This window comes from Pleuronectes platessa, chromosome 7 (assembly GCF_947347685.1).
Source record: "Pleuronectes platessa chromosome 7, fPlePla1.1, whole genome shotgun sequence".
NCBI classification, from domain to species: Eukaryota; Metazoa; Chordata; class Actinopteri; order Pleuronectiformes; family Pleuronectidae; genus Pleuronectes; species Pleuronectes platessa.
This window is the reverse complement of record NC_070632.1, coordinates 8,295,867-8,321,503: the sequence shown is the minus strand read 5'-3', so window position 1 is coordinate 8,321,503 and position 25,637 is coordinate 8,295,867. Positions and strand designations below refer to the sequence as shown.

The window sequence follows — 25,637 nt, the reverse complement described above, 5'->3', positions numbered from 1 at the left end:
CCGTGGCAGCGGGGTGTTGGGTTGGTTATCAAGGAGGGAAGGAAAGGAGCCTGTGTGATGTTGCTGAGCTCCCAGGGGCCTGATAACTCAAAGTTGGCCTAGATATGCCCGTTTGATTGGCTGACTGTCTGGCTCGGCCATTTCCACCTGGCTGGAAAGAACATCCTGGCTTCAAGGTGTTGGAGAGCTGGTTGGAAAAGACCTTCTCTTGGCTGGGGCTGCTCTGCACAGAAACATGCACACATGCACCTGCTGTACACACCTTCTTACAGCAACACAACATCTCTGCAGACAATCTTATATTACACAAGCCTCTTTTAAGGTTTAAATAAGTATTTATTCAAGTTTAGCTTTTATAGAGTGTCTCTCTTTTTAGGGTTAGGGTTAGGGTTAGTCTAAGGGCCCGTCTCCCTTGGCCCTACCCCTAGATATGAAGTTCCCCTTGATGGGTAGTGTCCCTCTCCAAACAACTAACAACCAAAGGTTTCTTTTGATGGCGTGAATATCGTATTTCTGAAACACTGCATAAAACATGTGGGAATATCCGTCTACCCCTTCATTTTAAGGGCAGTAAAACAAGGAAAAATCAAAGTGCAATTCAGCTGACAGTCGATGTCTATTCTTCTCTTCACAGACTTGCCAAAAAATCCTGGTTTGGTAACTTCATCAACCTGGAAAAAGAGGAGCAGATCTTCATCGTGATCCAGGACAAGCCTCTGAGCTCCATCAAGGCCGACATCGTTCAGGCCTTTCTCTCGGTACACGTCACTTTAGTGCTTAATTATTCTTCTCTTTCTCATCTGCCCCCTGTCCCCTGTGTCCTGTATTCTCTCTGTATTTGTTGGTGTGTGCACGTTGCAGTATAACCTGTGTGTATCTTCCATGTGGGGCAGGACGTTGCCTCTTTCTAACAGCAGCGCTGATTGGCTGCACTACGCGGCGAGTGTCCGCTAACACGATTCCGATTTATGTAGCAATTCAGTAAACCGCTCGTGTTCAGCGCTTCTATTTTCCCTCCGACTGCAGACTCACTTTAGGTCAATGGAGAAAATCAACAGAGAGCATTGATCATTAGCATATAGATGCTTTGCCCCGAGTATCATGCATCGAGTGTGTTTAGATGTGTAAGCGCCTGGTATTGCGAAAAACAGCATTAGTTCTTATCTGTGTTTATAACTGTGGATTTTGCAAATACGTGAGGAATCTGAGTCAACAAACATCCAGCGCCTGGTCGTTGATATTCAGTTTACATAACTGAGCGGCGCCCGTCCTCACCCCGGTTAGATTTAACTAAGTCTAAGTAAATGCGGGTCAATGTCAGATCGGTCCCTGGAGGGAGTGATATTCTCCCCAGGGTTGTGCTAGCTTGGTTTTTTCCCCTGGACAGTTGATTGTCACCTGAATCAGTGGAATTACACCTCTCGGCACCCCCCCCCATTAACGGAATGTCACCCCCTCTCCAGCACCACGGCCCCAAATGTGACAATTTCGGTGCTCACCTGTTCACCGAGCATACAAATTCGTTTTAGGTTGGCAGAGTGCGATGTTGTTGGACGAGTCCAGATTGCATTAGCCTAAGTCTCCCTGGCACGCATGGCTGCTCCCCGAGGCATTAATCTCCTCAGGGTTTCCACTGGGGCTCGTGGTATGTGGAGGGTGTTTTAATGAGGGTTTATTCAGCTCGTCATTCGCAAGGTGAAGGAGGAATCCATCTATTCTTATCTCCATCTCTCTCTCTCTCTCTGTGTGTGGTTCTCCTCCCAGATCCCCAGCCTCAGCCACAGCGTGATCTCCCAGACCAGCTTTCGAGCGGAGTACAAGTCCACGGCCGGACCCACAGTCTTCCAGAAGCCGGTCAAGTTCCAGGTGGACATCACCTACACGGAGAGCACGGCCGCCACCAAGGAGAACGGCATCTACTCCGTCACCTTCACCCTGCTCTCAGGTCAGGACACACACACACACACACACACACACACACACACACACAGGGATTATCCATCGAGTCATTTCCTGCATCCTGCGTGTGTTTGGGAAAATTCATATCGAACGGGTTAACAGTTTATCAGAGGGATTATAAAACCTATTTATATTTGTATTTACACTAGCAACCTGTGCACAGACACTAATAGAAATCTATGCACACACAAAAACAAGGCACTATGGTTGTTTTTTATATTTGCGCTGGATGCCTTTTAAATTTTTTATAGTGTACTCGCCCTGATAGGGTCAAGTTGAAAGCCGGGAAGTTCCTGCTGCGAGACAGCTACATCTTACGTAACCTTGAGTTATTTGAAATTCAGCCTCTCTGGAAAAAGTGCGGAGAACAGCCGTCACACTTCAAACTAACAAATTTGCACCACGGAAAAAAATAACTTGTTTGGATCCAGCCAACAAATAAACCAGAGGTGCTGTTTCCAGAAGCGGCTGCTGCCAAAAATGAAAGAATGGCTGCCTAAGGATTGTTCAAAGTTCCTGCAATCCTAAATACTTGATAAGATTTTCCCCCTCAAACCTCCCTGAGCAGAACAAGAGGAGGTCTGGCTGTGCAAGATTACATACGATGCAATCACGCATGCATGCTTAGTCTTGTCAAAGCATGTGCATGCTCTATTTCACAAACTCTCACACAAACACACACACAGACACACACACACTCTTAGACGGGGGCACATTTGAGCTGATTGGGGTGTAACACTGGTTGTTTGGAGCTAACTGGTTCTTCCATGGCACCGAACATATACTGTACACAACAGGTCACACAACAGGAGCTCACAGCAGCTCCACTTTCTGCCCTCCATTTATCATCTCAGGCTTTCTGCAGCTTTTCCAGCTCACAGCAGGCATTTGTGTTGTGTGTGTGTGTATGTGTGTCTGTGTGTGTCTGTGTGTGTGTGTGTGTGTGTGTGTGTGTGCGTGTGTCTGTGTGTGTGTGTGTGTGTGTGTGTGTGTATGTGTATTAGCGTCAGCTTCCCCTCTCTTTGTGATGCTGCTGATTGTGCCACGTGCCGTGTTCTATGATGATGATGTTGTGTCATGTTGTGTTTCCTTCCCGTGTTTGTGTTTCCTGCGCTCAGGACCCAGCCGGCGCTTCAAGCGAGTAGTGGAGACGATCCAGAGTCAGTTGTTAAGCACACACGACCAGCCCGGGGTCCAGCAGCTGTCTGGTGAGTAGAAACTTCTTTCTCACCCCGAAAAAATCTAATTCAGCATCTTCACCAAAACCTTTCACCTTTACCACCCCCCCACCCCCCACTGCCTCATCTGTTCATCCCACTCACCCCCTGACTTTCACCGCTGACGCCGAGCTAAATCCCGCCCTCCCTCTCGCCCCCCCCTCGTGCCTGAACCACCCCCCCGATGCCACTCGTCCTCGCTCCCCTGCATGCCAGCTCCTGGCCGCCTTGTGACGGGTCGGGAGCTGCTCTCCAGCACCGACTCACGGGGTCAGGTGTTGTCTCGACGCCCCGGCGGTGCAGATTAGAGACGAGGGGTTGTGTGGTTGTGTGTCTGAGCCGATGCACATTGTGTTACTCCCACTTCCCAGAGTGATCGTCGAAGCTTGTCACCATGGCAACACCACTGCACCTCAACGCGCTCCCACAATGCACTGCACCGCACAGCCACACCACACCTGACATGCTCTCTCTCTCTCTCTCTCTCTTTCTCTCTCTCTCTCTTTCTCTCTCTCTCTCTCTCTCTCTCTCTCTCTCTCTCTCTCTCTCTCTCTCTCTCTCTCTCTCTCCCCCCCTCTCCAAGATGGTGATGGAAAACATTTGTGTGATAAACTTCATGGAATTATTAGATCGTCCTTTCTTCTTTTCTCCGTCTTTCCATTGAGTTGATGCATAAATCCGTTCTTCCAATTTCACATAAGAAGAGAAAAAGGAATCTCACTCCTCCCTCTCTCCTTCTCTGCATGTTCGTCCATCACTGCTCTGTCCGTGTCTCTGTCGTCATTCTCTTGACAATAGCTCCATCTGCTGGTCAGTCAAGGAAACACCTCAGCCTTAAAAGCAGGAGGTTGAATGGAAATCCCACTTAAACACATTTACCAGTTCCATGTCGAATATAAGTTATGAAACTAATGCGTAGCCTTCATTGAGCTCTAGTGTTGTGTTATTCTATAACTTATAACTGTGAGCTTTGTGTTTGCTCTATCGTTTTATTCCCGTTTGTTGGTTTGGTTAAAACCTCTCAAACAATTTCCGGGAAGTTTAGCAGAGGGGAGGGGTATGACCCGAGAATGAAACCAGTGAATTTAGGTGAGGATCCGCATCAGGGAGCGGATTCAGTTATTTTAGTTTTACTTTCTTCATCATTGTGAGATAGTACGAGTGCCTTTCGAGTTATAGAATATGATATTCAATATAATTATATTATACATAAGGGTAAAATGACAAAAATACTACATTAGATTATGTTTGAGTTTTCTGTGCATTACAAATGACATAACAGTAAAATTCTCTCTTTAACATTACCACATGAGAAGATACCGTCCATATCAACAAGATCAGTCTAAATTAATTTCATGTCCTCACACTATCAGAGGATCAAACAAGAATCTTATCTTAAGTCAATTTAAAATGTTCTTGAAATCTTGAATCATAGTTTAATTTAATTTCCTCCGCCCTCCATTCTTCCCTCTGACCTCCTCACACACCTTCAGTGCTTCCTGGCCACAGGCCCTTAGAACCAGAGGCCGCCATGTGTAATTAAGAATAGTAACGGCTTTGCATACCAATGTGTGTCAAACAAAAGGCTTCTTCAAGTCCTGGTCATTATGTTCCCTAATCACCTTTTAACAGCGGTGGACCTGGGACTTCAGCTTAGGCCGACAACACACGGGCGGAGCGATACAAGGAATGTGGAGGAGCAGGCGTGTAGCAGGAAGAACTGCAGAGGAAGAGGGTGTCTCGGTTTTATTTACTTAAATGAGGATTCGGCCTTTTAAAAAAATTTGAAGATGACGTTGAAGTGAAGACGAAATGTAGAATTTTTCACATATGAGGAAGAAACAAAGAACACTAGGGGGAAGTTTGCTGCAACTATTTTCGAGCTGGATAATGAAACAGACAAAGTCAGTGGTACATACTCACACACATAATCTTTTGCTTCTGTCTCATTGAGGACACTCGTTGGTATAATTCATTCCCAACTCCCTTCTCCTAATCTTAACCATCTCACCTAAATGCCTAACACCAACCCTAATGCCTACCCTAAGGGTTAGAGTTACCTGAACCTAAATCTAGTCATAACACTAACCTAAAACCTAAATAAGCCCCTATCCAGAATTAATCCTTAAACTAACCTGAACTACTTCTAACCCTAAACTAAAACTAATTGAAATTCTAACTCTAATTCCAACCCAAACTTGAAACCACTCTACCCACTGAGGACACAATATTATAACCAAATCCTAAAACTAATTCTAACCCTAAAAGGAAATGTGAGGAGCAGCCAAAATGTCTTCATTTCGTAAGCTCTGTTCTCAAAGTACTCACAACGATATAAGTTGATAGAAGTGCACACATTAAACAGATTATGGTCCCTACAACATGATTAATACCTTGACACACACACACACACACACACACACACAAATGTTACAACAAAAACCCTTTCTCTCTCCTTCATGCTTGGAGGAAGTTTTTCCTCATCTCCATGTTTCTGCAGAAGATCTCCACTCCGGTGGTTCATTCATGTTGTCAGGCAACACAAGCCAACCACAAAACAGATTGCGGTCTCCAACAGCGTTTTATTAAGTGCTGATACACCGACCAGTCCAGTGTGTGTGTGTGTGTGTGTGTGTTTTGTCATCTGTGCAGAAACCCTGCCTGTTGTTGTCACTGTTCATTTGTCAGCCCACAGGACTCTATCGTACAAATGCATCCCAGAGATGTGCTGCTTCTGCACCATTAACAAGAAAAGAACATGGACCCTTTATTTGCTCCATATCTTATGTTTGGTGTCCTCGGCACCCAGTTCACCTGCAGTGGGACCATTAAGGCCCTGCAGGAGGAATCAGTGTGTTTAGCTTCACGCATACTGCCACACACACGAACACACACACACACACACACACACACACACACACACACACACACACACACACAAAAACTGTGCTTTAAGCCGATAGGGAGTCATAATATATGATGTACGATTAAGTGTTTTATTCAGCGTGCAGCGTGAAGTTAAAACAGTATTTATGACTCTTTGACTCTATTGTGGTTAAATCTCCTCAGTTGGACTCTCTCTCTCTTCAAAGAGGAGCACAGTAAAGATGGAGCCTCTCAGAGTGTGTGATGTCTTCAGTCAGGTTTTCTAGCATGGAGATCTGAACCCCGGTGGAGACACGTGTTGATCAAAGAGCGTCTCTTTGCTCCGGGCAGATTTAAGTCCACACGTCTCGGAGTTAGCCGCTCTTCACTCGACACAGAGGCCGTGAGACGGACGGCCTCGCTGAGAGGTGGAGTTGCCCTTCTGTGTTTTAATGGCATCTGCAAAACTCTATGAATGATTAGGTTTGATGAAAGGAGACGAGACACTGTTTCTCATCCTTCAAGGACGTCTTTGTGTTGAAGCTCCAAGGTCCTCCCTCCATCATCTGGATCTTCAAGTTCAGGTCTATTTTGTTTTTGTAAATAGAGGAGGGCGATGATGTCTTGCCCATACAGATAACTCACTATGATGTTTGATCTATATATAGGGCTATAGTGCTTTACTGGATAATGTTATTCCCAACAGTTTCCTGCCTGTTATTGTTTTTCTGTATTTTTCTGGACTTCAGTAGCTTTAGCAAATCAACAAAATATAGAGAACGTCTACACACTTTAAATAAAAACACAATAAAACAGGTGAAGCTCGTTGGATTATGAATGAAAGGATGAGTTTCTTTAAAGATGAGATTCTTTGTTGTGTCTTCGTGCGTAAACAGTCAGTCCGGACGTCCGGTTTCAGCTTGTGGTCGAGCACAATGTTGTATTTCCTGTTGATGAAGGTGGTCTGAGAAGGATCCTTTGTATTTGATGTGTTATGGCCCGGTCAGAAATACTAAAATAATAAGACATATTTCCGCTCACTTCCAATCTGTGAGAGCGAGGAGGCGATTTAAAGACTTGTTGAGGTGATACAAATTGCAGCGTAGCTTCATGTATGATGCGATTTTTTTTATGTTAAAGAGTCAGTGAGTAGAATTTAGTGACATCTAGTGGTGGAGTTGAATGTTGCAGCTGAATACCCCTCACCTCACCCTCCCCTTCCAAACATGAACGAACCTGTGGATCCTTCAGTTGTTAAAACTCAAAAGGTGTATAGTTTGTCCAATCTGGGCTACTGTAAAAAACATGGCCGCCTTCATAGAGAGGACCCACTCCTGATGTAAATATAAAGTATTTAAATACAAAGGGACATTCTAGGGTAAATAAAACAACAAATCTTACAATTTAGATGAAACACGCTCATGAAAACATCGCTATGATTATTTTATCCCTTTCACCTAAATCTTAATAGATACACTCCATACACTATAAGGTCCAGTTTGAGGTGGAATGGCTGCTCGTGTGCTTCCATCATTTCTGCTGTAACATGTGAACATCTTATCGGAGCTCAGACATCACTCAGGCTCCTCACTGCTCCTGCTCCTCCTCGCTGCTGCTCCTGCTGCTCCTCGCTGCTGCTCCTGCTGCTCCTGCTCCTCCTCGCCTCCGCTTGCTGTGTCTGTACCTGTAGCCAGCGTCTCTATCCTGTGAACCCCCCTGTTCATCAGTCTGTTCTCTCTCTTCTCTCCTCTTTGCCCCCTCTTTTTGTTTCCCCTCCCCCTTCTCTTCCCGTCTGTGTACCTAGGCAGCCCATTGAGTAACTTCTTTGACGTAATTAAACAACTTTTTTCAGACGAGAAGAACGGCCAGGGGCCCTACGGCCCGGGCACGCCCTCCAAGCGCTGCCCCTCGCCCATGCACGCCCGGAGGCACGAGCACGAGCACAATGACACCAAGTGCCCGGCGGCGGGCCGAGACAGGGCCAAGTTGTCCATGTCGTCTCTGGGGACACAAGAGGAGTCTTAAACTGCGACACTGGGTAGTCGGGCCAGTGCTAAAAACCCATCCCAGCATAAGCCAGCGACAAAGAGAGAATATCTGTATATAGCTAGATGTATATAATCATTTATGGACCTTTTTTTGTATAAAATAACTTTATATAGACAGAAATATATTAAGAGAAAGAGATATTTTAACAAGGAGCATTCTGCACCTACACCACAAACACACTCCCTCCATTCCCTTTTGCATTTACGCCTCAGTGTCCACCACCACCACCACCCGACCACCACCACCACCACGACCACCACCACCATCCTCATCCACCTCCCCTCCACCCCAACAATTTAACCGCCTGTGGCCCTCGCTCTGTGTGTTTTGCTCCTTTGCTGCTGACCTGTGTGTGACCTGACTTGTTTCTGACACCAGGAATCATCCAGAAAACCTATTAAGTCCCAGCTCCTCCTGCTCCTCCTGCTCCCTCCTGCTCCGTCCGCCCTCCCTCGACCACCTCTCCAGCTCCCGAGCGCCCCACGAGAGACGGAGGACTGCTTTTAGAGGTACGCTCAGAAGCTGTGGAGACAGTCCCTTCATGCAGACTTCTACCTTCATCCTCCTCCGTGCCCCTCGTCTGCACCGCTGCCAGACGTCATTAGAAGTAGCTGAAAATACCTTTAGTGTTCCCCCTACCCTCCGAATCTTGGAAACACAGTAACACATCAACACACATGCAGCACAACTCATCGCACAAACACCCTGATGAATCATGAACGCACACTCGCTCGCCCTCGCCGACCCAGACGCCGCCTCTCCTCTTTACGAGCTCAAGGAGCGATTGAGTGATTGGAAAAACAAGCATTTTACATTCACACGTAAAAACAGAACATTCACACGCACAGGAAACTCTGGGATGTATCAACGAGAACATGAAGAACAACAACAACAACAGCAACAACAACAATAACAAAAAGAAGACTTGCAGAGAAACTGATTCAGAGGAGGAGAGAAGGGGTGTGTGTGGGGGGGGGGGGGGGGGGGGGGTTGTGGAAAAGCCCAAACAGCGGACGCTTGCTGGATTGTATTTGTTTGCTTTTTAATGTACATTCTTTGTGAAGAACTGGGTTTAAATCACTAAACAGACTTTATTAGACTTATATCGATGCGAACGGACTGGAACTGTGATTTCAGAGAGGAGCCGGGTGAGAGCGGGGGGGGGAGAGGATATGATAGTATAGGGTCTGGGGGGGTGGTGGGGGTTGGGTGGGATGTGGGTGGGTATGTGGTTATTTCAAATGAATGATCTATTCTGTTGTACAGACTGATATCATTTCTTATGTAAAAAAAAAAAAAAGAAAGAAAAAACAATGAGATGTCTAGTTGTGACACTATGTTTAGTTACCTTCTGTCATTTTAAATTCTTCTGTGTATTTTTTCTTTTTTGTTAAACGATCATTTCTGTCTTTTGCTTGATTGACCTGATTTGTCATCGGAACATTCCTGTTATATCTGCAGCACTTTTGTTTCCCGTTCGCCCCTCTCTCTCTCTTATCGTCTTACTCACCAGCAGTAGGAGAAGAGGAACAAAAAAATGGCGACATGATAAATGCAACCGTGGATATTTTTGTATATTTTTCTTTCGTTGTTGTTTGTTTGTTCATCTCGCCGTCTGATTTCCTAATTTATTGTTCCTTGGCTATTTATATGAACAAAGCTGTTAGGTCAGTTGAATGTTATTTATTACCCTCTTGTGTGTTCGTGAAAATGGGGCAACATTTTGAAGAAAAGACAGATTTTCCTTTTCTTTTCTTTTCTTTAATGGTCGGACTTTTAAACAGAATCACGTGAACACGTCACAAAGTCTCTTTTCCCCTCAGACTCCCTGCGGGGGGGAGAGAGAGAACTCGTGTGGAACTCTTAGGGGGGGAAAAAATGATTAACCAGTTATTTAAGAATGTAGACGTAGCCTCTTTTTGGAGAGGGAATATGCTCTTCTATCGATATTTGTCAAGTTTCATATTATTGTACGTGTTGGCCAGGCCTGAGGAGAAGGGCACCACCGATCCCAACGTGCTTCTTCTCCTCGTTGTAAATAGACGGACATGACGAACCTTGGGGGTGATTGTCTTCTCGACCATGCTGGGGGTTCCTGCTCTATGCTTTTAGCTTGTATTGCTGTGTGCATGTCGAACACAAGCTTTTCTTTGCATGGCTTTAGTGTTAATGTTCCATGCCAAACTCACTCCTTCTCTCAGCCTTCATCGATTCTCCACAAAAACTGAACCTTTTAATGTTTTGAATTTCCCGCCCTCTGTCCCTTTCTCTCTGCTTTTTCTTTTGGCCTTCTCTCTTATTTTTCTTTTCTTTTTTTTTTTTATCGTCCCCCTCGCTCCTGCTGATCTCTCCCTTCCTCCTCCTCTTTATCTCGTGCACAACGTTTTTAAAAACAATGCTTCCTTTTACTCTGAAACTCTCTGGAAGGCTCAAAGGCCGGGGCGCTCTCTACCTGGTGGGTAGCAGAGGCACAGGGAGTGGATATCCGTATCCTACAAACACAAAGCAATACCCTATTGTTCACCCTCCTTTCTGTTGTCTACAACGGGAAGCTAGCAGCACTGAGGACATCCAATGATTCGGAGCCCCCCCCCCCCCCCCGAGCGGCCTTTTGACAGAGCAGGAACAAAACTGACTGATGTAATCCCCATATAACACAACTGTGAGCATCTTCAATGCTGAAACAAATAAACTCATTCAGTTACTGTGTCTTTGTTTTATTTTTTTTGAACTTGTGTAGGTTAAAAGTGTTTGTGTCTTTGATTGTTTGCACGTGTGATCCCTTCCATGTTGTAGGTTTGTGCCACTTCCCTCTCGTTTCAGACGAGACCAGTTCACATGACCACAGAGGATTGAAACCATTGGCACCAGTGAGAACGAGCAGATTTGTTCACCAGGTTTATTACAATAATCAGCGTTACAACAGATCCTGTGTCGTCCAAACCCCACGTTGGATTCTGCTGCTGTACCTGTGTAGAAGCATTCAACCTCAGCATAGATATATAAGCTTAATCAGAAAGGGTTAGTGTACCTGTAAAAAAAAAAACTCAGCTACACAAAAGCTCCTTTTTTTTGAAACAATAATATTAATAATTAGCTCGGATTACAAACAAAATAAAAAAGGGAACACCCCCGTTAAATACTCTCACATCTTTTTTTGTTTTCTCATTTAAATAGAAAATGTCCATCCCACTCTTCAGTAAGTGTTGTCTTTCACAAAACAGAAAATTAAACCGGTTTTTACAAAAAGTACTTTTTTTTCCTCCAGAGTTCAGGTCGCTGCAGGAGGCCCAGTGCCTCCGTCCTCCCACTCTGCACAGTCAGATGAAATGGGACAAAGCCAAAAGTCCAGCATGGCTGTGTCACATGATTCTTTAGGAGATGCTTCAGTCTATGAACACATCACTTTGCCTCAGTCAGAACCAGGAGAGCCACTGATCCCAATCCTCAAAGACAGAGGTGTATTTTGCCAGTTTTGTCCATTAGAGGGCAGCAGTGTTTCACAATCCAGAGGGGCCACCTGTTGTTTCCATCTGTTGATTCCCAGTTGAAGCTTCTGGAGCAGAGGAGAAAACCATCACATCCAGTTCACGTCTTCATAAACATGCTGTACAATGACTGTCAACATGGAGCGATGGAACCAAACACGATTTGTCCACAGAGCAACATGGAACATTTCACTGGAGTGTGTCCCGGCGTCAGAGCTGTGGAAGCTGCTTGTGGCTCAGGCCAGGATCAGATGTCCATAGGAAAACATCTGTAATTCAACCATGGGGACATCTCTCCACAGATCTGATCCCGGACCAGTGATGTAATGAAAGTTCCGCTCCAACGCTGCCACATTCTCCGTCCTCTTGTCCCCGGCGTGCATCGTGTTCTCCTCAGACTCGGGAGGTGACGCAGAGAGAGCGCAGACGTTGAGCCAGCGTGGCCTCCAGCTCCTCCAGAGGTGAGTCTCCCCGGCTGTGGACCAGCGTAGAGGTGGGGTGGCTCCCTTGTCGGGCCCCCGGGGGCCCCAGCAGCAGGCTCCGGAAGCTCTCTCTCTCCAGCAGAGAAGGCATCTGCTGCAAGAAGAAACCTTCACAGAACGAGCTCAGCTCCAGCGAACCATAGACCTGGAAACAGAGAAGAAGACACTTATCATTTCCTGCACTAGAGACTTGATGTAACATGATGAATGATATTATTTGCAATAATAGTTATATTGAATATGAATCAGTTGCATTTGAACTACTACTATAATATGTCTCCTGTGATTTACCGTAGACACAGAGGATTGTATTGATCCCAGTCCCACTAGATTCTAGAGGGACTGGGATCTAGGGACTCTAGATAATATAAAACTTTATTATCTAGAGTCTAGATAATAAAATTGTATATTCAGATTTGCACAGGTCACAGCAGTAGAATAAAATGAGTGTGTTACCTTTGCTGTCTTGTAGATGCTGACTGCGTTATCCAGGTTGATGTGACGAGAGCAGATGAGTTCACAGTGTCTTTGTAGCGCCCCCAGGTGGAACAGACTCGCCATCGACAACAGCTGCAGGAGAAAACAGAAATATCAACACTGTCATACGAGCTTCAGTATCACACACAAACAAGTAGACTGCATGTGAAGGGGTCAGAGTGGATCATTATTATCTGTATAGTGTACACACAGCTTTCATATTACAATTCATTAGATTACAACCGAAAACACGCAACAACTTCACAAAGATGCAGTATCGCACAGCTACACAGAGAGATTGTGTGTTTGTGTAAAGTGATCTCACCTCCAGCAGGTCGGGCACATTAGTCCTCAGTGACTCAGTTCCTCCACAGTACAGGTATGACATCATCATCTGCAGAGAAGTCACAGGTCTCATTCAGCAGATACTTTAATTTCCATACAATATGAAAGCAAGTCTCAGTTTTTTTCCCCATCAACTTTGATTAGTTGTTACATCATGAATGAGGTAATAAGGTCAAACATCAGAAGATAAAAAGTAGATTTGTTACCTGGAAGATGTTGTACTTGATGTCACCGATCTCCACCTCCTTGTGGGGGCTTCCATCGGGTCCAGGAGACGCCAGCAGAGACTTAAATCTAAAAGGAATCAAACATCTTTGTCAAAAAAGAAAACCACGCCACCTAGGTAGTTGTGTCTCTTCCTGTGTGAACTGGCCTCACCTGTCAGAAGCAGTGATCAGCAGCACCTTGTGGCCGTAGAACGGTTTCCCCTCCACCACAAACGTCACATCTGACATCTCCGGGTTGTTCAGGAAGTGAGGGTCTGCAGAAAACCACATCAGCACCTCGTTACAACTTAGTTCACTTTCTACACAGTTTTCCTAGTTCTGGATTTCCCACTGCAAGGATTGGCTGCCTGTATTTGTCTTGTGTGTTAGTAAACTGACTAACTTGATGACATCACTTGGCTTCAGGACATTGTAGTGGGTATTAGTCAGGCTTTTCAAATATTTTCTCAGATAAGAGTTTAATCTATTTATCGGGAAAACAATTAGCAGATTAGTTTTAGCAGATGAAAAGACTTAGTTGGAACCGTTTGACCATCTGAGCCTGTCAACATAAAGCCTTTCCAGTCTTCTGCTCTGAAACACTGAGTCTGTTCACAAGCAGGAATCATAGTGTCCTCACCCAACTGAGCTGAAAGAGTCGCCTTCACCTCGGGGACGGAGGGAAGGGGGGCGGGGCCAAAACATTGACTAAAAATAGCCGCTAGCTGCTGGATAATGGAATCATTCTGCAAGAAAATGAACAAGGAGAAGGGGATTATATTAAAAGGAAAGTCATTTATTACTATTATATGGTTGATGATGAGTTTGAGTTTGTACCTTGGTGGTACGCAGGATATTGAACATGAGGGGCAGGCCCACGGTGACCAGCTCCTCACAGTAGTCCTCTTCTCTGATGGTGGTGGTGAACTCTCTGAGGAGGGAGAGCGTGACCCCCGCCCTCGACTGCTGCTGGGCACAGCGCAGAGATTCCAGCCACACGTGGAGTTTCCATGGCACGCCTGGGGGGAAAGAGGGGGTTTGTTTCTCTAGTTCCAGAGGAAGCATGATTTGAAAAGTAAGCTCATCCTCTTCCTGCTGTCTAATAGTTACCCATGGCTCGTAGCTCCATGGTGACGTCCAGGTAGCCGTGCTCGGCGCTGTAGTAGCTGGCCTCTTGCAGAGCCTTCATCCTGGCCTTGCAGAGCCTGGGGATGCCCACCTCTGGCAGAGCCCCCGGGCCAGAGGAGGAAGAAGCTTTAGGGAGCGGCGAGAGAGGGAGGAAAGGGCAGATCCCGGCCTCCTCACCCTCCACCCCCTCAGCCAAGATCTCCTCCAGAGACAGGACGTCCTCTTTGACTTGCTGCGGCTGAGTCAGGAGCTTTCTCAGCACGTTCCTGACAAGATAAACAGGAGGAAGGAAGAGCACAAAGAAAGAAAGCATGAAAACATGAATAAATGTCTTGACTTCAAGTCGTATGTTTATAAATCTGTGACCCGGTGACCTCCACTTTGATTCGATAAGTCTCCCTCGCTGTGGAATGTGAAGCGTTGAGTCTACAGTGTGTTCACGGTGAACAGGTGGAGAGTTTAACACTAACAACTGGTGTCCACAGACAGATGGACTCTGAGCTGAGGGAGACCCGGAACTCGCTTTTCAAAGTCTGATACTCTCACAGATTTCCATTACACCGCACGATAAAATAAATTAATCTGTCCCCGGAACTAAGAATGTGAACTCAAGTGGTCGAATGTGATGCAGAGCTGACATGAAGCAGTGTGCAGTGATGAGGCCAGACACAGTTTGTCAGCAGCTGTGCTCCCAGTAAGGTTTACAGGTCATGGGGACGAGGGACAAGTACCTGTGTCCGTGTGCGGCGGCGTGACTGAAGCAGTTCATGTCCTCGTAGAGCGAGGACGTGAGGGCGTGTCCGTCGTGGGTCTTCGATAAGGGGTCGGCTCCCCGGGCCAGAAGCAGACTCACCATCTCATAGTTGCCTGTGGAACAAATAAACACTTAATTACACACAGACACATTCAAATACACTGTGACGTTTGTAGTGGTACTTTTACTGCCCGCGGCGATTACAGTTTACCGCAGGGATCAAAAGGTTTGTTGTTGTTTGTTTAGCATTTTCAAACAAACGGATGCATTCACATTAGGCCCTGTTTACATGCTGTCAGTGCTGCGTACAGCCCGTGTCTCTATTACTCAAACCCTGTGGTTCAGAATGGTCCCACAGAGGAATGCCGCCCGGAGGCTTGTAACAGAACCACAGGCAGCTCCCTGTGTCCTCTCATTTCCTCATTCCTGTCATTCACAGCTCAATCACATGTTAATCTCGGGGATCTTCTGGAGAATGAACACACTACTTGTCATTGATCATCGTCTATTAGTTGTTTTGCTGAATGTTACGACAAATTCTCTTCTTGATCCCCCCCCCCCCCCCCCAGGGACTTGTAGCTTGTTTAATTTAGCGTTAAATAGCAATTTAGCCGCTATAAATCCGATCAGAACACCGACCAAATGCAAGTCAGATAATCCCCCCCCCCGCATCAGCTGTGCCTTGTGTTGAGCGCATGTGCCTGTGTGTTGGCCCACCTGCTGCGGAGGCCAGCTGCAGCGGCGTGTCGGCTGTGCTCTCCTGGCCGTTGCGGACCGCGGCCCCCTCCACGTTGGCCCCTGCATCCAAAAGGAGCTGCGGAGAGACACACCACATCTGTTACATTAAGCAATGTTTGACATCCTGTAACTTCTCCACGTTCATGACCTCCGACCTCACATTTGTCAATCCACTTAGCATTGTATCCACAGTTGGCTCACGACAATGTAACTGCAGTTATGGCACATATGTAGTAAGAGGTCATTTCCCCTTGAATAAAATTACACACAGGACAAATGTCAAAAGAGGAATTTCTAAACGAGCTACATCTGGATGGTTTTAAACGTGAGTGAGTGTGTGTGTGTGTGTGTGTTTCCAACCTGCACGACGGAGATGTGTCCATGCAGCACCGCGAAGGTGAGGGCGGCCCAGCGTCGACTGTCAGGATGCACAGACGGGTGCTTAGGGGAGCAAGGAGGAACCTGCAGGCACAAGACAAGTCAGTGTTACGCACACAGTCTAATGTGGTGCATATAAAATAAATCTTTCCATGTGTTGTAATTGTTTAAGTATGTATATATAAATATATATATACCGGCACATCGAGGTTGGCCCCAGCATCGATCAACATCTGGACTAAGGCCTCATCTCCAGCTGCGCATGCATACATCAGAGGAGTCATTCCCTGAGAGAAAGAGAGTAGATCAAAAGGGAGAAATATATTTATGAAGTTCTGATTTAAATGTTACTTCTGGATGTGATTTCAAACGTATTCTGCTGCGATGCTCCACTCAGGACATGTCCTACATAAAGAGGTAGATGATCAGTACCTGGTCGTCCATGCTGTTGACCCCGTCTGGCCCCAGCAGGTCGATGGCTTGGCCTATGAGGTCCGTGCGCCCACAGTTGAGCATCCGGAAGCCCAGGTCGAGGTGGAACTTGTCTGTGGCGGCTTTGGAGTCCAGACGTTTGAAGGAGCTGAAGCAACACTCTGGCCTGAAGGAGACAGAAGACACAGAGAGGGTAAGAAAATGAACAAGCAGTTCAATCTGTGAGAAGTGATCGGCTGAGTGTGAAAACACATGTTTACGACAGATAAAACAAAGCTGAGGTAATTTGTTTCAACCTTGTGGCTCATGCATTTTAAATATTTACATCTAATGCTGTTTAGAAATGAGAGAACACTTCATGAAAAGGTTAATCAACCACATCACAGCGAGTGAGCGCTCATTAATCAATCACATGCAGTCGGTAATTATGCATTAGTGAGAGCCAATCAAATTACGAGCCAATAGTTCATGAGACAAAGGAAACACATCTGGAAGCTCAACCCTGTCTCAGCTATTACTCTTTGTTTCTGCCCAACTAATGACATTGACCTCATAAACAAACACAGCTGAAACTAAAATAAGGGATTGTCTGAGGACTTTGGTATTTGTGTGTGTCGTTTGAGATTGTCGTGTCACAGTATGCGTGTGGGTGGGTGTGGGTGTGTGTGTGTGTGTGTGTGTGTTCTCATTTACTTCAGCTGTCTTGGTTCACAGTCCAGTCCCGGCAGGAGGAGACGTGCGGTCTGTCTCACATCGTCGCTGTCCACCAGCAGACTCTTGCGATGCTCAGCGTGAACTATGGCCACTCTCATCCACTCCATCAGAGGCGGCAGCAGCAGGAACGGCCTGTGAAGAAGAGCCAGGAATAATTCAACTTCTATCTGTGGGCTTGGTTAAAAAAAATAAAATCAAACCCATAAGGAGTAACAGATTGCATTCAACTGTAATTGATGTTGTACATTTACTTTTGTTACTGTAGTTAAGTATATATTTCATGTATTTGAACTTTGAATCCACTACAAATACCAGCAAATAGCTGTACTTTCTACTACACTACATTTGTACAATGTACTACAGAGTAATCAATAATGCGAGAGGAATCTTCTCACTGATCCAATCAAAGCTTTGCATTAAGGACATGAAGCTCATCTCAGCAAGTACTTTTACTTTTAGTACTTAAAAAAAAGTGCCTCCTTTGACTCAAGTAGTGGTACATTTGCTTGAGAATAGTTTTGTCTAGTTATTTGTACTTTGACTTAAGTAAAATGTTGAAGTACTTCCTGACTGGGAGTACATATCCACTCCTCAGCTCTCAGCTGTTGTATTGGCCCTAATAAGGCTCGGCCCCGGGTGCAAGATGATGATTCAGTTATGTGGAGAGGGAACTCATAAACTATCTCAACCGGATGACTTATGCGTGTCTGCCAGAACTTCTCCTCACACTGACCAGTGCACAATGAGTCACCTTTAAAACACACACAAACTCACACACAGACGTATATAAAACACTGCATGCAAGCACACACACAGAGATAACAGCTGTATCCACATAATGACTAATGAGTGTGTATATATGTCAGTTGCCAGGTTGTGGTGTGAAACATGAGCTTTCTTTGCCTGTAAGCCGTGACTGAAGATGAGAGCAAGAGCTGTGGCTCAATCCTCCTGTTGTGGTTTGATAAACCTGAAAACTACTGCCGTCATTTCTGAATAGTCGGTCTATTTTTAAACCAGTTTCCAACAGAATGTACAAGCTGAGGGAGCTGAGCTGAGGTGCAGCAACCTGGCACTTATAGAGACGGTTCCTGAGATGCAGGCTGGAAAAAGATAAATCAAGAAAAGAGAACGAGCTGAAAGAAGAAATAACTGAAAAGACTGACATGGTTGACCCGAGCGCTGAGGGAACAACAAGACATGTGATTAGTCGTGGGGGGAAGCAGGGAAGTAAACAGGAGAGGATGCATAACAGAGAACAGAACACAAGGTCTCCATTTGTGAAGGTGGGATTCTGAAAGTTATCATCATTACTTCATTGCTCTGCTCTTTCTTTCAGTCTTAATTGTCCTCCTCTCACACCTTCCCTTCTAAACCCCTGGTGATATGGTCGTCTGCCACGCCACGTCTAGCCGGTTATCTGGTATTAACCCTTCTCGTCTGTGCCTTTCTTTCACCATATGTGAATAGAATGAGTCTGTGAACAATGACACATGATCGTGAGACTCACTGTTGTTTCCTTCTGATGCTATGAAGCCTCAATCAGAGTGAGTTGATTGTTCGAACACTGGTTGTGTTATCATGAGCTAACAAGCAGACCTACTCCTGCTGTGATGTTATTCTTAGCTGAGGCTTCACCTTTGTTCTGAGGAGATGCAAACACTTCAGTGCAAGAACACACACACACACACACTCACACACTCACAGGGGCACAAGCATGAGCTGTATACTGACAGATAGTACTGTAGAGTGCACACTATAGGGATTGTAGTTACTGTTAATGAGCACAGGGAGAGCCATTTATTCTCCTCTGGTTTCCTATAGAACTGCTCTCTCATTCATCAGTGCTCTGTTAGTGATGTCTAATGTGGAGCTCATCTGTTTTATCTTTTGAATGGTGAATGTTAGACCTTTTAAAACTTTAATGTAACCGATACAAATACAGAGAATGTATGAAAAAACTTCTTGTATTATCTAATTTGACAGTCGTGACTTTTTTCAATTTGCAATGTTATCATTGTAGATTAAACTAATTTCAAGACTTGATTGATTCGTAAATGCCCCACCCGATGTTTTCTGTAGTATATAGGTCGCATTTCCGATGCTGGTGTAGGAACATTTCTAAAAGTAAAAAGTGGCTGTTAAATATGTAAACAAAGTTTTTCTGAATGATCTTAGTTAATGGAATCAAATGAAGGTTAAAAGAAGGTTGTTGAATTGGACAGGGGTTAGCGAAGCAGCATATGTACAAGAAATACAAGAGTAACAAGAGTACAAGAAAATTGTTGTCTCTTGATTCTTGTTGTTCAGGGTTTGTACCCTCATGGTTTAATGTACTTATTGTAAGTCCCTTTGGATGAAAGCATCAGCTAAATTAAATGTAATGTTATTTAATATGTTGATGAATAAAACCTGTGTTTCATATTTGTATCACTACCGTCATTCCGTATTAGCTGTATTAAATAATAGACTTTAAATTAAGACAAAATTGGACTTTCATGAAGCTGCTGTCCTCTGTTGTCTATCTGTTCTGTCTTGTGGTTATCCTGTCAGATGTTGCTTCAGTGCTTCAGTCACTGATCAATCAGGACGAGAGGTCCTGCTGTCATCCGTCACTCAGGAGTGACAGTCATCAAGCAGACAAGAGGATAATGAGCTGGAGGAGGAGGAGGAGGGAGGGAGGGGAATGAATAAATAGAGCTGATGGCTGCATACAAGGAGGGTTTGAGTGTGTGGGCTGGGAGAAAGGGGGGGGGGGGGGGGGTTGGGTGGCAGGTTCTGGCAGATTGTGGACAGTGCTGCAGGCGTTGACTGATAAGAAAGCCATGTTTCTGAGGAGAGGAGGAGCAGTGAGTTTGGGGATCAAGGTTTATACCTTTGCTAATGGCCTCCACTCAACACAAACTAGGCTGTGTGTGTCTGTTCACTCATGTGTGCAGATCCTCTCGGTCCCTCCTCCTGAATGCCACGAGGCGTCCACCCTGCCACTTCCAGGCTTCCAGGCGTGCATGCAGCACGGGCGCTAATTCAAAGCGGCTTTAGTCAACCGTGTCCTGCTTTTAACACTTAACACTCATTGATACGCTAAAGATTTTTTTTTCTGTCTTTCACCTTATATTTATCTTATCTTTGTGTGTGTGTTACTTTGTGTGTGCGTGTGTGTGTGTTAGTGTGTGTGTAGGCCAGTGGCTCTCAGTAGACGGAGCATGTCTGTACCATCTCCTCCACAGCTCTGGCCCCGACCCCACAACTCATCTTTCCACCTTTCCTTCACACTGACCAGTGGAAAATGAGTCACCTTTAAACAGATACACACAAATGTGAATTTGTATGTATAAGTAACACTGCACAGAACTCCTCACTTCTCCTAATTACACACAGTTGCCAGCTCCTTCCCCTGTATTTCAGCCACTTCCCCTCACACACCTCCCATCTGACCCCTGGTTCTGGGTTATACCCTCAGACTGAAACACAAACCTCCACTTCGTCAAAGAGCGAGTGCAACATCAAAGCCGAGACGCTTGTAACCACTGTAACCAGATAGCACTTTCGGCTAGCCCGCTGACCCGACATGCTATGGCTACACACCAGTCACAGCAGGATGTAAACGCACACAGACATATGAGCACCCTCCGGTTGGTCACCACCTGGCCGGTCGTAAAGTGACAGTCAGCTCGAGTTGTGGTCAGGTGGGTTTGAACCCTCTTTAAACTGGAACCTGTCCAGAACATGAAAAGCAAAGGTTGCGCTCCCCTGAAGGCCACGTCACACCCGCTGCACTGACCCCATAGGTTCTGTGTGTCCTTATCCTGAAGCCAGGGTTGAGTTTAGTCTGTAAGAAACTTCAAACCGGTCTTTTAAGGGAGACCCCATCATGAGCTGCACAGGGGTCAACGCTAACCGCCGATACAGAGTTAGATCATTATCATAAAGGCTGTGTGTAACAATATCTGGTGTGTCTGTGGTTGGAAGTAACCTCCGCTGGCTCCTTCTTATCAGAGCAACACATCTCTCCATTAGTGCCGACTTCCATCCGCTGGAGGAGAGAGTGGGGCTGGGGTGGTCTGTATAGACGGGGGGGGGGGGGGGGGGTGGAAGTACTCCACTTTAGTGCCCAGACAAGTGAGCCTACTGTTAAAAAAAATTGTTTAATAACTTTAAACCTTCATAATAATGTTTTTACACAATGTGGCTTAAAGAGTGGTGTACAAAAATAAGCAGACACACACACTGGAAGTAGCACTCCCACGCTTCACCCAGTCTAATACTCCAATTCAAGATCATCACTCACGACTAAGTAGGAGCTTAAAAGGATCATAACAGAAAAGGCGTCTCTCTCTCTCAGTCTCAAGGATTCTGCAACAACACTCTCACCACCAGACTCGCTGTGATGTTTGATGATGTGGCCCACACAGATCCGGAGGTTTTGGGTTTCCACCAAAAGATTTTTATAAAGCTTTCAATAGAGGGGCGAGCCGATGGGGAGGCCCCGTCGGAGGAGAGAGGTCCGTATCATTACAAGGCACTGAAGCTGTAATCACTGCCAGGTCCACACTGCTCTCCTCCACCACCTGAGTGCGTCCCGCGTGCCAACAACTCACAGACACACTGTGATATGTAGCGATGGAGGGCCCATCAGCAGATCTCGAGAAAGAAAACCAGCACGTTGCAGATGTTCCGAGGTATACACTCTAACAGGATGCTAAATCATTTCATGCTGCCACATAAACCAGGAATGATATGTACCCAAGATTAAAAACATCTGAGGACTTGGAAGGAACGGCCAGTAAGGGGGAGAAGAGGGGTGTGTATTTGCTGTTCGTTTCCCTTTGATGATAATGAGGAGCCCACCTTTCCTCACTCACACTGTGTCGGTTCATTATTAAACCTATAAGAGCCAGCTGGCTATGTGAGTGTGTGTGTGTGTGTGTGTGTGAGTGTGTGTGAGAGTGTGTGTGTATGAGGGGGTGTTAGGTACTTCCAGTAGGAGAAGATGCGAATTTGTTTGATTTAATCTGAAAAACGTTCATGTGATGATAATCTACTCCCACACCCTCATCGTAACTGAACAATCACAAACACATGAATTTCTAGAAGGTTGAAACTGAGCGGAAAAAACACAAACAACATTCAATCTAATTACCACTGCAAACTTGAGTGGTAGCTGCATTCTATTTATATGCCCGAGTGCTACCTTTAGACGGGCCTCCATCCATCAGTTTAAAAGGTGTAATTAACCTTTACACATACCAGAACACTTCCTTCTGACATTATAACATAGAGTTACTCTGGGATACACACACACACTCACACACTGAAAGTTTTTTCTGATACTTTAACTTTGATGTATGTGCAGCCTGCCAGCGCTTTACTCACATACAATCACACGCTCAAATTGAAGCTAATAATCTTTACATTACTGACTGCAGATGACCTCTCTGATTTATAAAAGGTGTATTTGTATTTAAATTGTGATGAGCACATATGTGAACACATAGAGAGATGTACAACCCAACATTTTCATACGTTTTATCACTAAATTTAAGAGGTAAAAGACAACATGAAATATAACTGCCTAAGACTTATCTTAAGCCAAAACTGAGCTGAGAAAAATTATCAAAATGTTCAAACTGTATAAAATGATCTGTTAAATTGATAAAGAACATTAGTATAAAACATAAAGATAATGTGCTACGTTACAACGCCACGTAAGTCGATCCAAATATTTTCCACCACTTGTCTTGGGAATGAAATAAGAACAATAATTATCTTAATTGTTTTACACAAGTAACCCAAGGAGGATCTGAGGAGTCCCTAACAGAATTACAGACCATTAGCACCTCTTTAAGTCTCTAGAACCACCAGTCTCAGTCTAATTCACACTCTAAAGGTGCAGCTCAGCCTTCTGTCAGGGACGTTAGCACCTGGAGGCTGCTGCTTACCTGTAATTTACCTAGAGAAAATTAACACTTGAATGAACAGAGGGCCGGGAGATCTGCTGAGAAGGAAAGGTGGTCTGCACAAAAGCTGCTCACTAGATTAGAACGTAGTTGTTAATTTATGAAGTTGGGTTTTGTGTATTTGAGAAAAATCAAATCATGGCTACTTACAGCTGCAGTTAGGAAAACAAAACAATGCTTAGAATTTAAGAGAGAAGAAGGATGCTGAACACATCACTATATCAGACCAGTGCATCAGCCTGTGATACACTTTGCAGAGCATTTATAAGCATCAAGCGTGACTCCCACCTCTCTTTGCTGAGTGCCATGCGTGGGGGATCTAGGTTGGGATTCTCCATGGACTCCATTTGTGGGCAGCGCAGGAAGTAGTAAAGGGTGTGGAGGGCATCAGGCGACCAGGACACGGGCTGCTGGGGCCGGGCGTGGCGAGCTGGACTCAGCCCCGGGCGCACGGAGCTCAGACGCTGCATGTGGTGCATGGCACGGGAAACCAAGTCACCTGGAAAAAGAGAGTTCAGATATTAGATATTTGGAACCACAAAGACCTTAAACATGCTGCTTTCATCAAAGCAATGACCCAGTACAAGAGGTCAGAAGATCCCTGGGATGCTGTGATGAGTATTCAGGGCCTAAACAAATACCTAATTGTACATTTAAAAATCTATAACATGAGATCTCTTTCATCAGTGAAAACCCTGCGGGCCTCCAATTTGTCCGGATTTCCCCTTTTCCTAAACCACTTAAATTCAACCTTCCATTATTCATTCCTCTCCTTCAGTGTCTCCAGTGGTGTTTGCCATAAGTATTGCCGTTATCAGTGAGCACAGCCAGACGGCCAGTCTAAATAGCCATTTATCTTCGATCACTTGAGGAGTTAATGGGCTAACAAACAGTTGATTACAGACTAATGAAGTGTTCAGCCGTTTCTGTGTGAGTGCTTTTGAGTCCCTGCACTCGGCCTAGAAAGGTGAGATGGTCACATTTTAAAAAGAAGGAGAAAGTTTGTCTTGAAAACCCTGCTGTGAAATTGATTTAATTTAAATAACTGAACATGTGGCAGATTCATATGGATAAAAAGTCTTATATAGACATTAACACTTGCAGTTATAATGTGTATAAATTGTTTTAACTGAGACGCACAACCCAAAACCGAGGAAGTCCGAACTGAATGGATCTTCACAGGGATGTGGAGGAAGGGCAGCGAGAGGCAGCTAAGAGGAGAAGGCCAGGTTGAACGTGTAACGATCATTTAGTATAATTACCCCTGGGTTAATTTCTAACCAGATTATTGTGAGTGGGAGGCTGCACAGAGGCCGGGGCTGGTAATTTTAGCAGAGTGAGTGTGTATGTGTGTGTCTGTATTGAGGGGTTTAAAGTACTCAAGGGGAGGGGGGCTTAGATTGGAGTTGCCTTCCCAAAACACACCCCACTTAAAGCTGAAGGGCCTCCTTTGTGTTAACCACCCCCAGCCGTCCCTCCAGGGGGTCTCCTTAGAATTCCTGCCCAGGATGGAGAGCCTCTCCCTGGCTTTCCAGCCCATATTGGGCCCTCTGGCGAAACTGAGCTCAGAGGGTCAGAAGGATATGAAATACTAGAGTACATCTTATACTGGATTCCCTGTGAAAGCCAGGAAATATCAATTAACTGTGACAGGACTGCTTTTAGAATATATGTTGAGAAAATGTTCCCCTCAAGTCAAAGATACTAGATAATGAGATGTTTTCGAAGCAAATCCTGCTAAAAAGGCCGTGCCTATGTTTTTTATCTGTATACTCCCTGACCCCACATCTCTAATTTGCTTGACATGCTTTAGCACAAAGCTCTTTTATTGTGTTAGTGAAATCCAGATTCTTAATATTTCCCGAAGTTAAGTGGATGGTCACCCACTGAGTTTCCCATGTCTGGTGGAAGACCACTGCAGAGCTGAAAATGAAACATTCATGCATGAAGATAACTTCCAGTGCCAGTCTATTGGTTGTGCTATATTCCAATAACAATTTTGAAACTTCAGCGTACTGGTCCAGTATCCCAGAATCCATCATGTTTATGTATTCAGTGTGTTCGCGTGTCTGGCCAAGTCCAGTCTGGAGATCCAGGAGAACCGAGCAGCTTAGCACAGATGCTCCTGTGTCCGCCTGCTCTCTTGGTCTCAGATCAGAGTGCCAACCCCTCTGTGTTTTTGTTGTGTGCGTGCATATCGGTGAACACACGCCTGTGTGTGCGGTTATAGACGTGTATGAGTTTGGAGGATGCCAGTCCGGTTCCAGAACAGCCCAGCTTCACACCACCAGAGAGATGTGGCACAAAGAGAGCAGTGAGCAGGAGGCAGAAAGAGTGTGTCTGTTTGACAGAGTGTGTGTGTACACTTTCTTAATGCCCTGCTAACGACTGTGGGGCATGAACGTGGCCTTGTGCTGCAGGAACAAATGGCAGAGTGTTAGCTCA

General features: G+C 45.3%; 2 protein-coding genes across 2 annotated transcripts in view; one reads left to right on the top strand and one right to left on the bottom strand.

The window, feature by feature from the left end:
* LOC128444491 (serine/threonine-protein kinase BRSK2) overlaps positions 1–8,316 on the top strand; it is a 164,468-nt gene extending 156,152 nt beyond the window's left edge. Inside the window, exons 18-21 of the mRNA XM_053426998.1 lie at positions 635–758; positions 1,765–1,945; positions 3,078–3,167; positions 7,846–8,316. Of these exons, the coding sequence (XP_053282973.1) occupies positions 635–758; positions 1,765–1,945; positions 3,078–3,167; positions 7,846–8,066 (616 nt within the window). The 3' untranslated portion in view covers positions 8,067–8,316. The remainder of the gene's footprint in view (positions 1–634; positions 759–1,764; positions 1,946–3,077; positions 3,168–7,845) is intronic.
* Positions 8,317–10,975: 2,659 nt separating this feature from the next.
* abtb2b (ankyrin repeat and BTB (POZ) domain containing 2b) overlaps positions 10,976–25,637 on the bottom strand; it is a 42,822-nt gene continuing 28,160 nt past the window's right edge. Inside the window, exons 3-17 of the mRNA XM_053426996.1 lie at positions 23,481–23,691; positions 17,212–17,364; positions 16,519–16,684; positions 16,284–16,373; positions 16,069–16,170; positions 15,688–15,784; positions 14,948–15,083; positions 14,199–14,482; positions 13,926–14,107; positions 13,729–13,834; positions 13,261–13,363; positions 13,089–13,176; positions 12,863–12,931; positions 12,517–12,630; positions 10,976–12,205 (exon numbers count right to left, since the gene is read on the bottom strand). Of these exons, the coding sequence (XP_053282971.1) occupies positions 11,972–12,205; positions 12,517–12,630; positions 12,863–12,931; positions 13,089–13,176; positions 13,261–13,363; positions 13,729–13,834; positions 13,926–14,107; positions 14,199–14,482; positions 14,948–15,083; positions 15,688–15,784; positions 16,069–16,170; positions 16,284–16,373; positions 16,519–16,684; positions 17,212–17,364; positions 23,481–23,691 (2,135 nt within the window). The 3' untranslated portion in view covers positions 10,976–11,971. The remainder of the gene's footprint in view (positions 12,206–12,516; positions 12,631–12,862; positions 12,932–13,088; positions 13,177–13,260; positions 13,364–13,728; positions 13,835–13,925; positions 14,108–14,198; positions 14,483–14,947; positions 15,084–15,687; positions 15,785–16,068; positions 16,171–16,283; positions 16,374–16,518; positions 16,685–17,211; positions 17,365–23,480; positions 23,692–25,637) is intronic.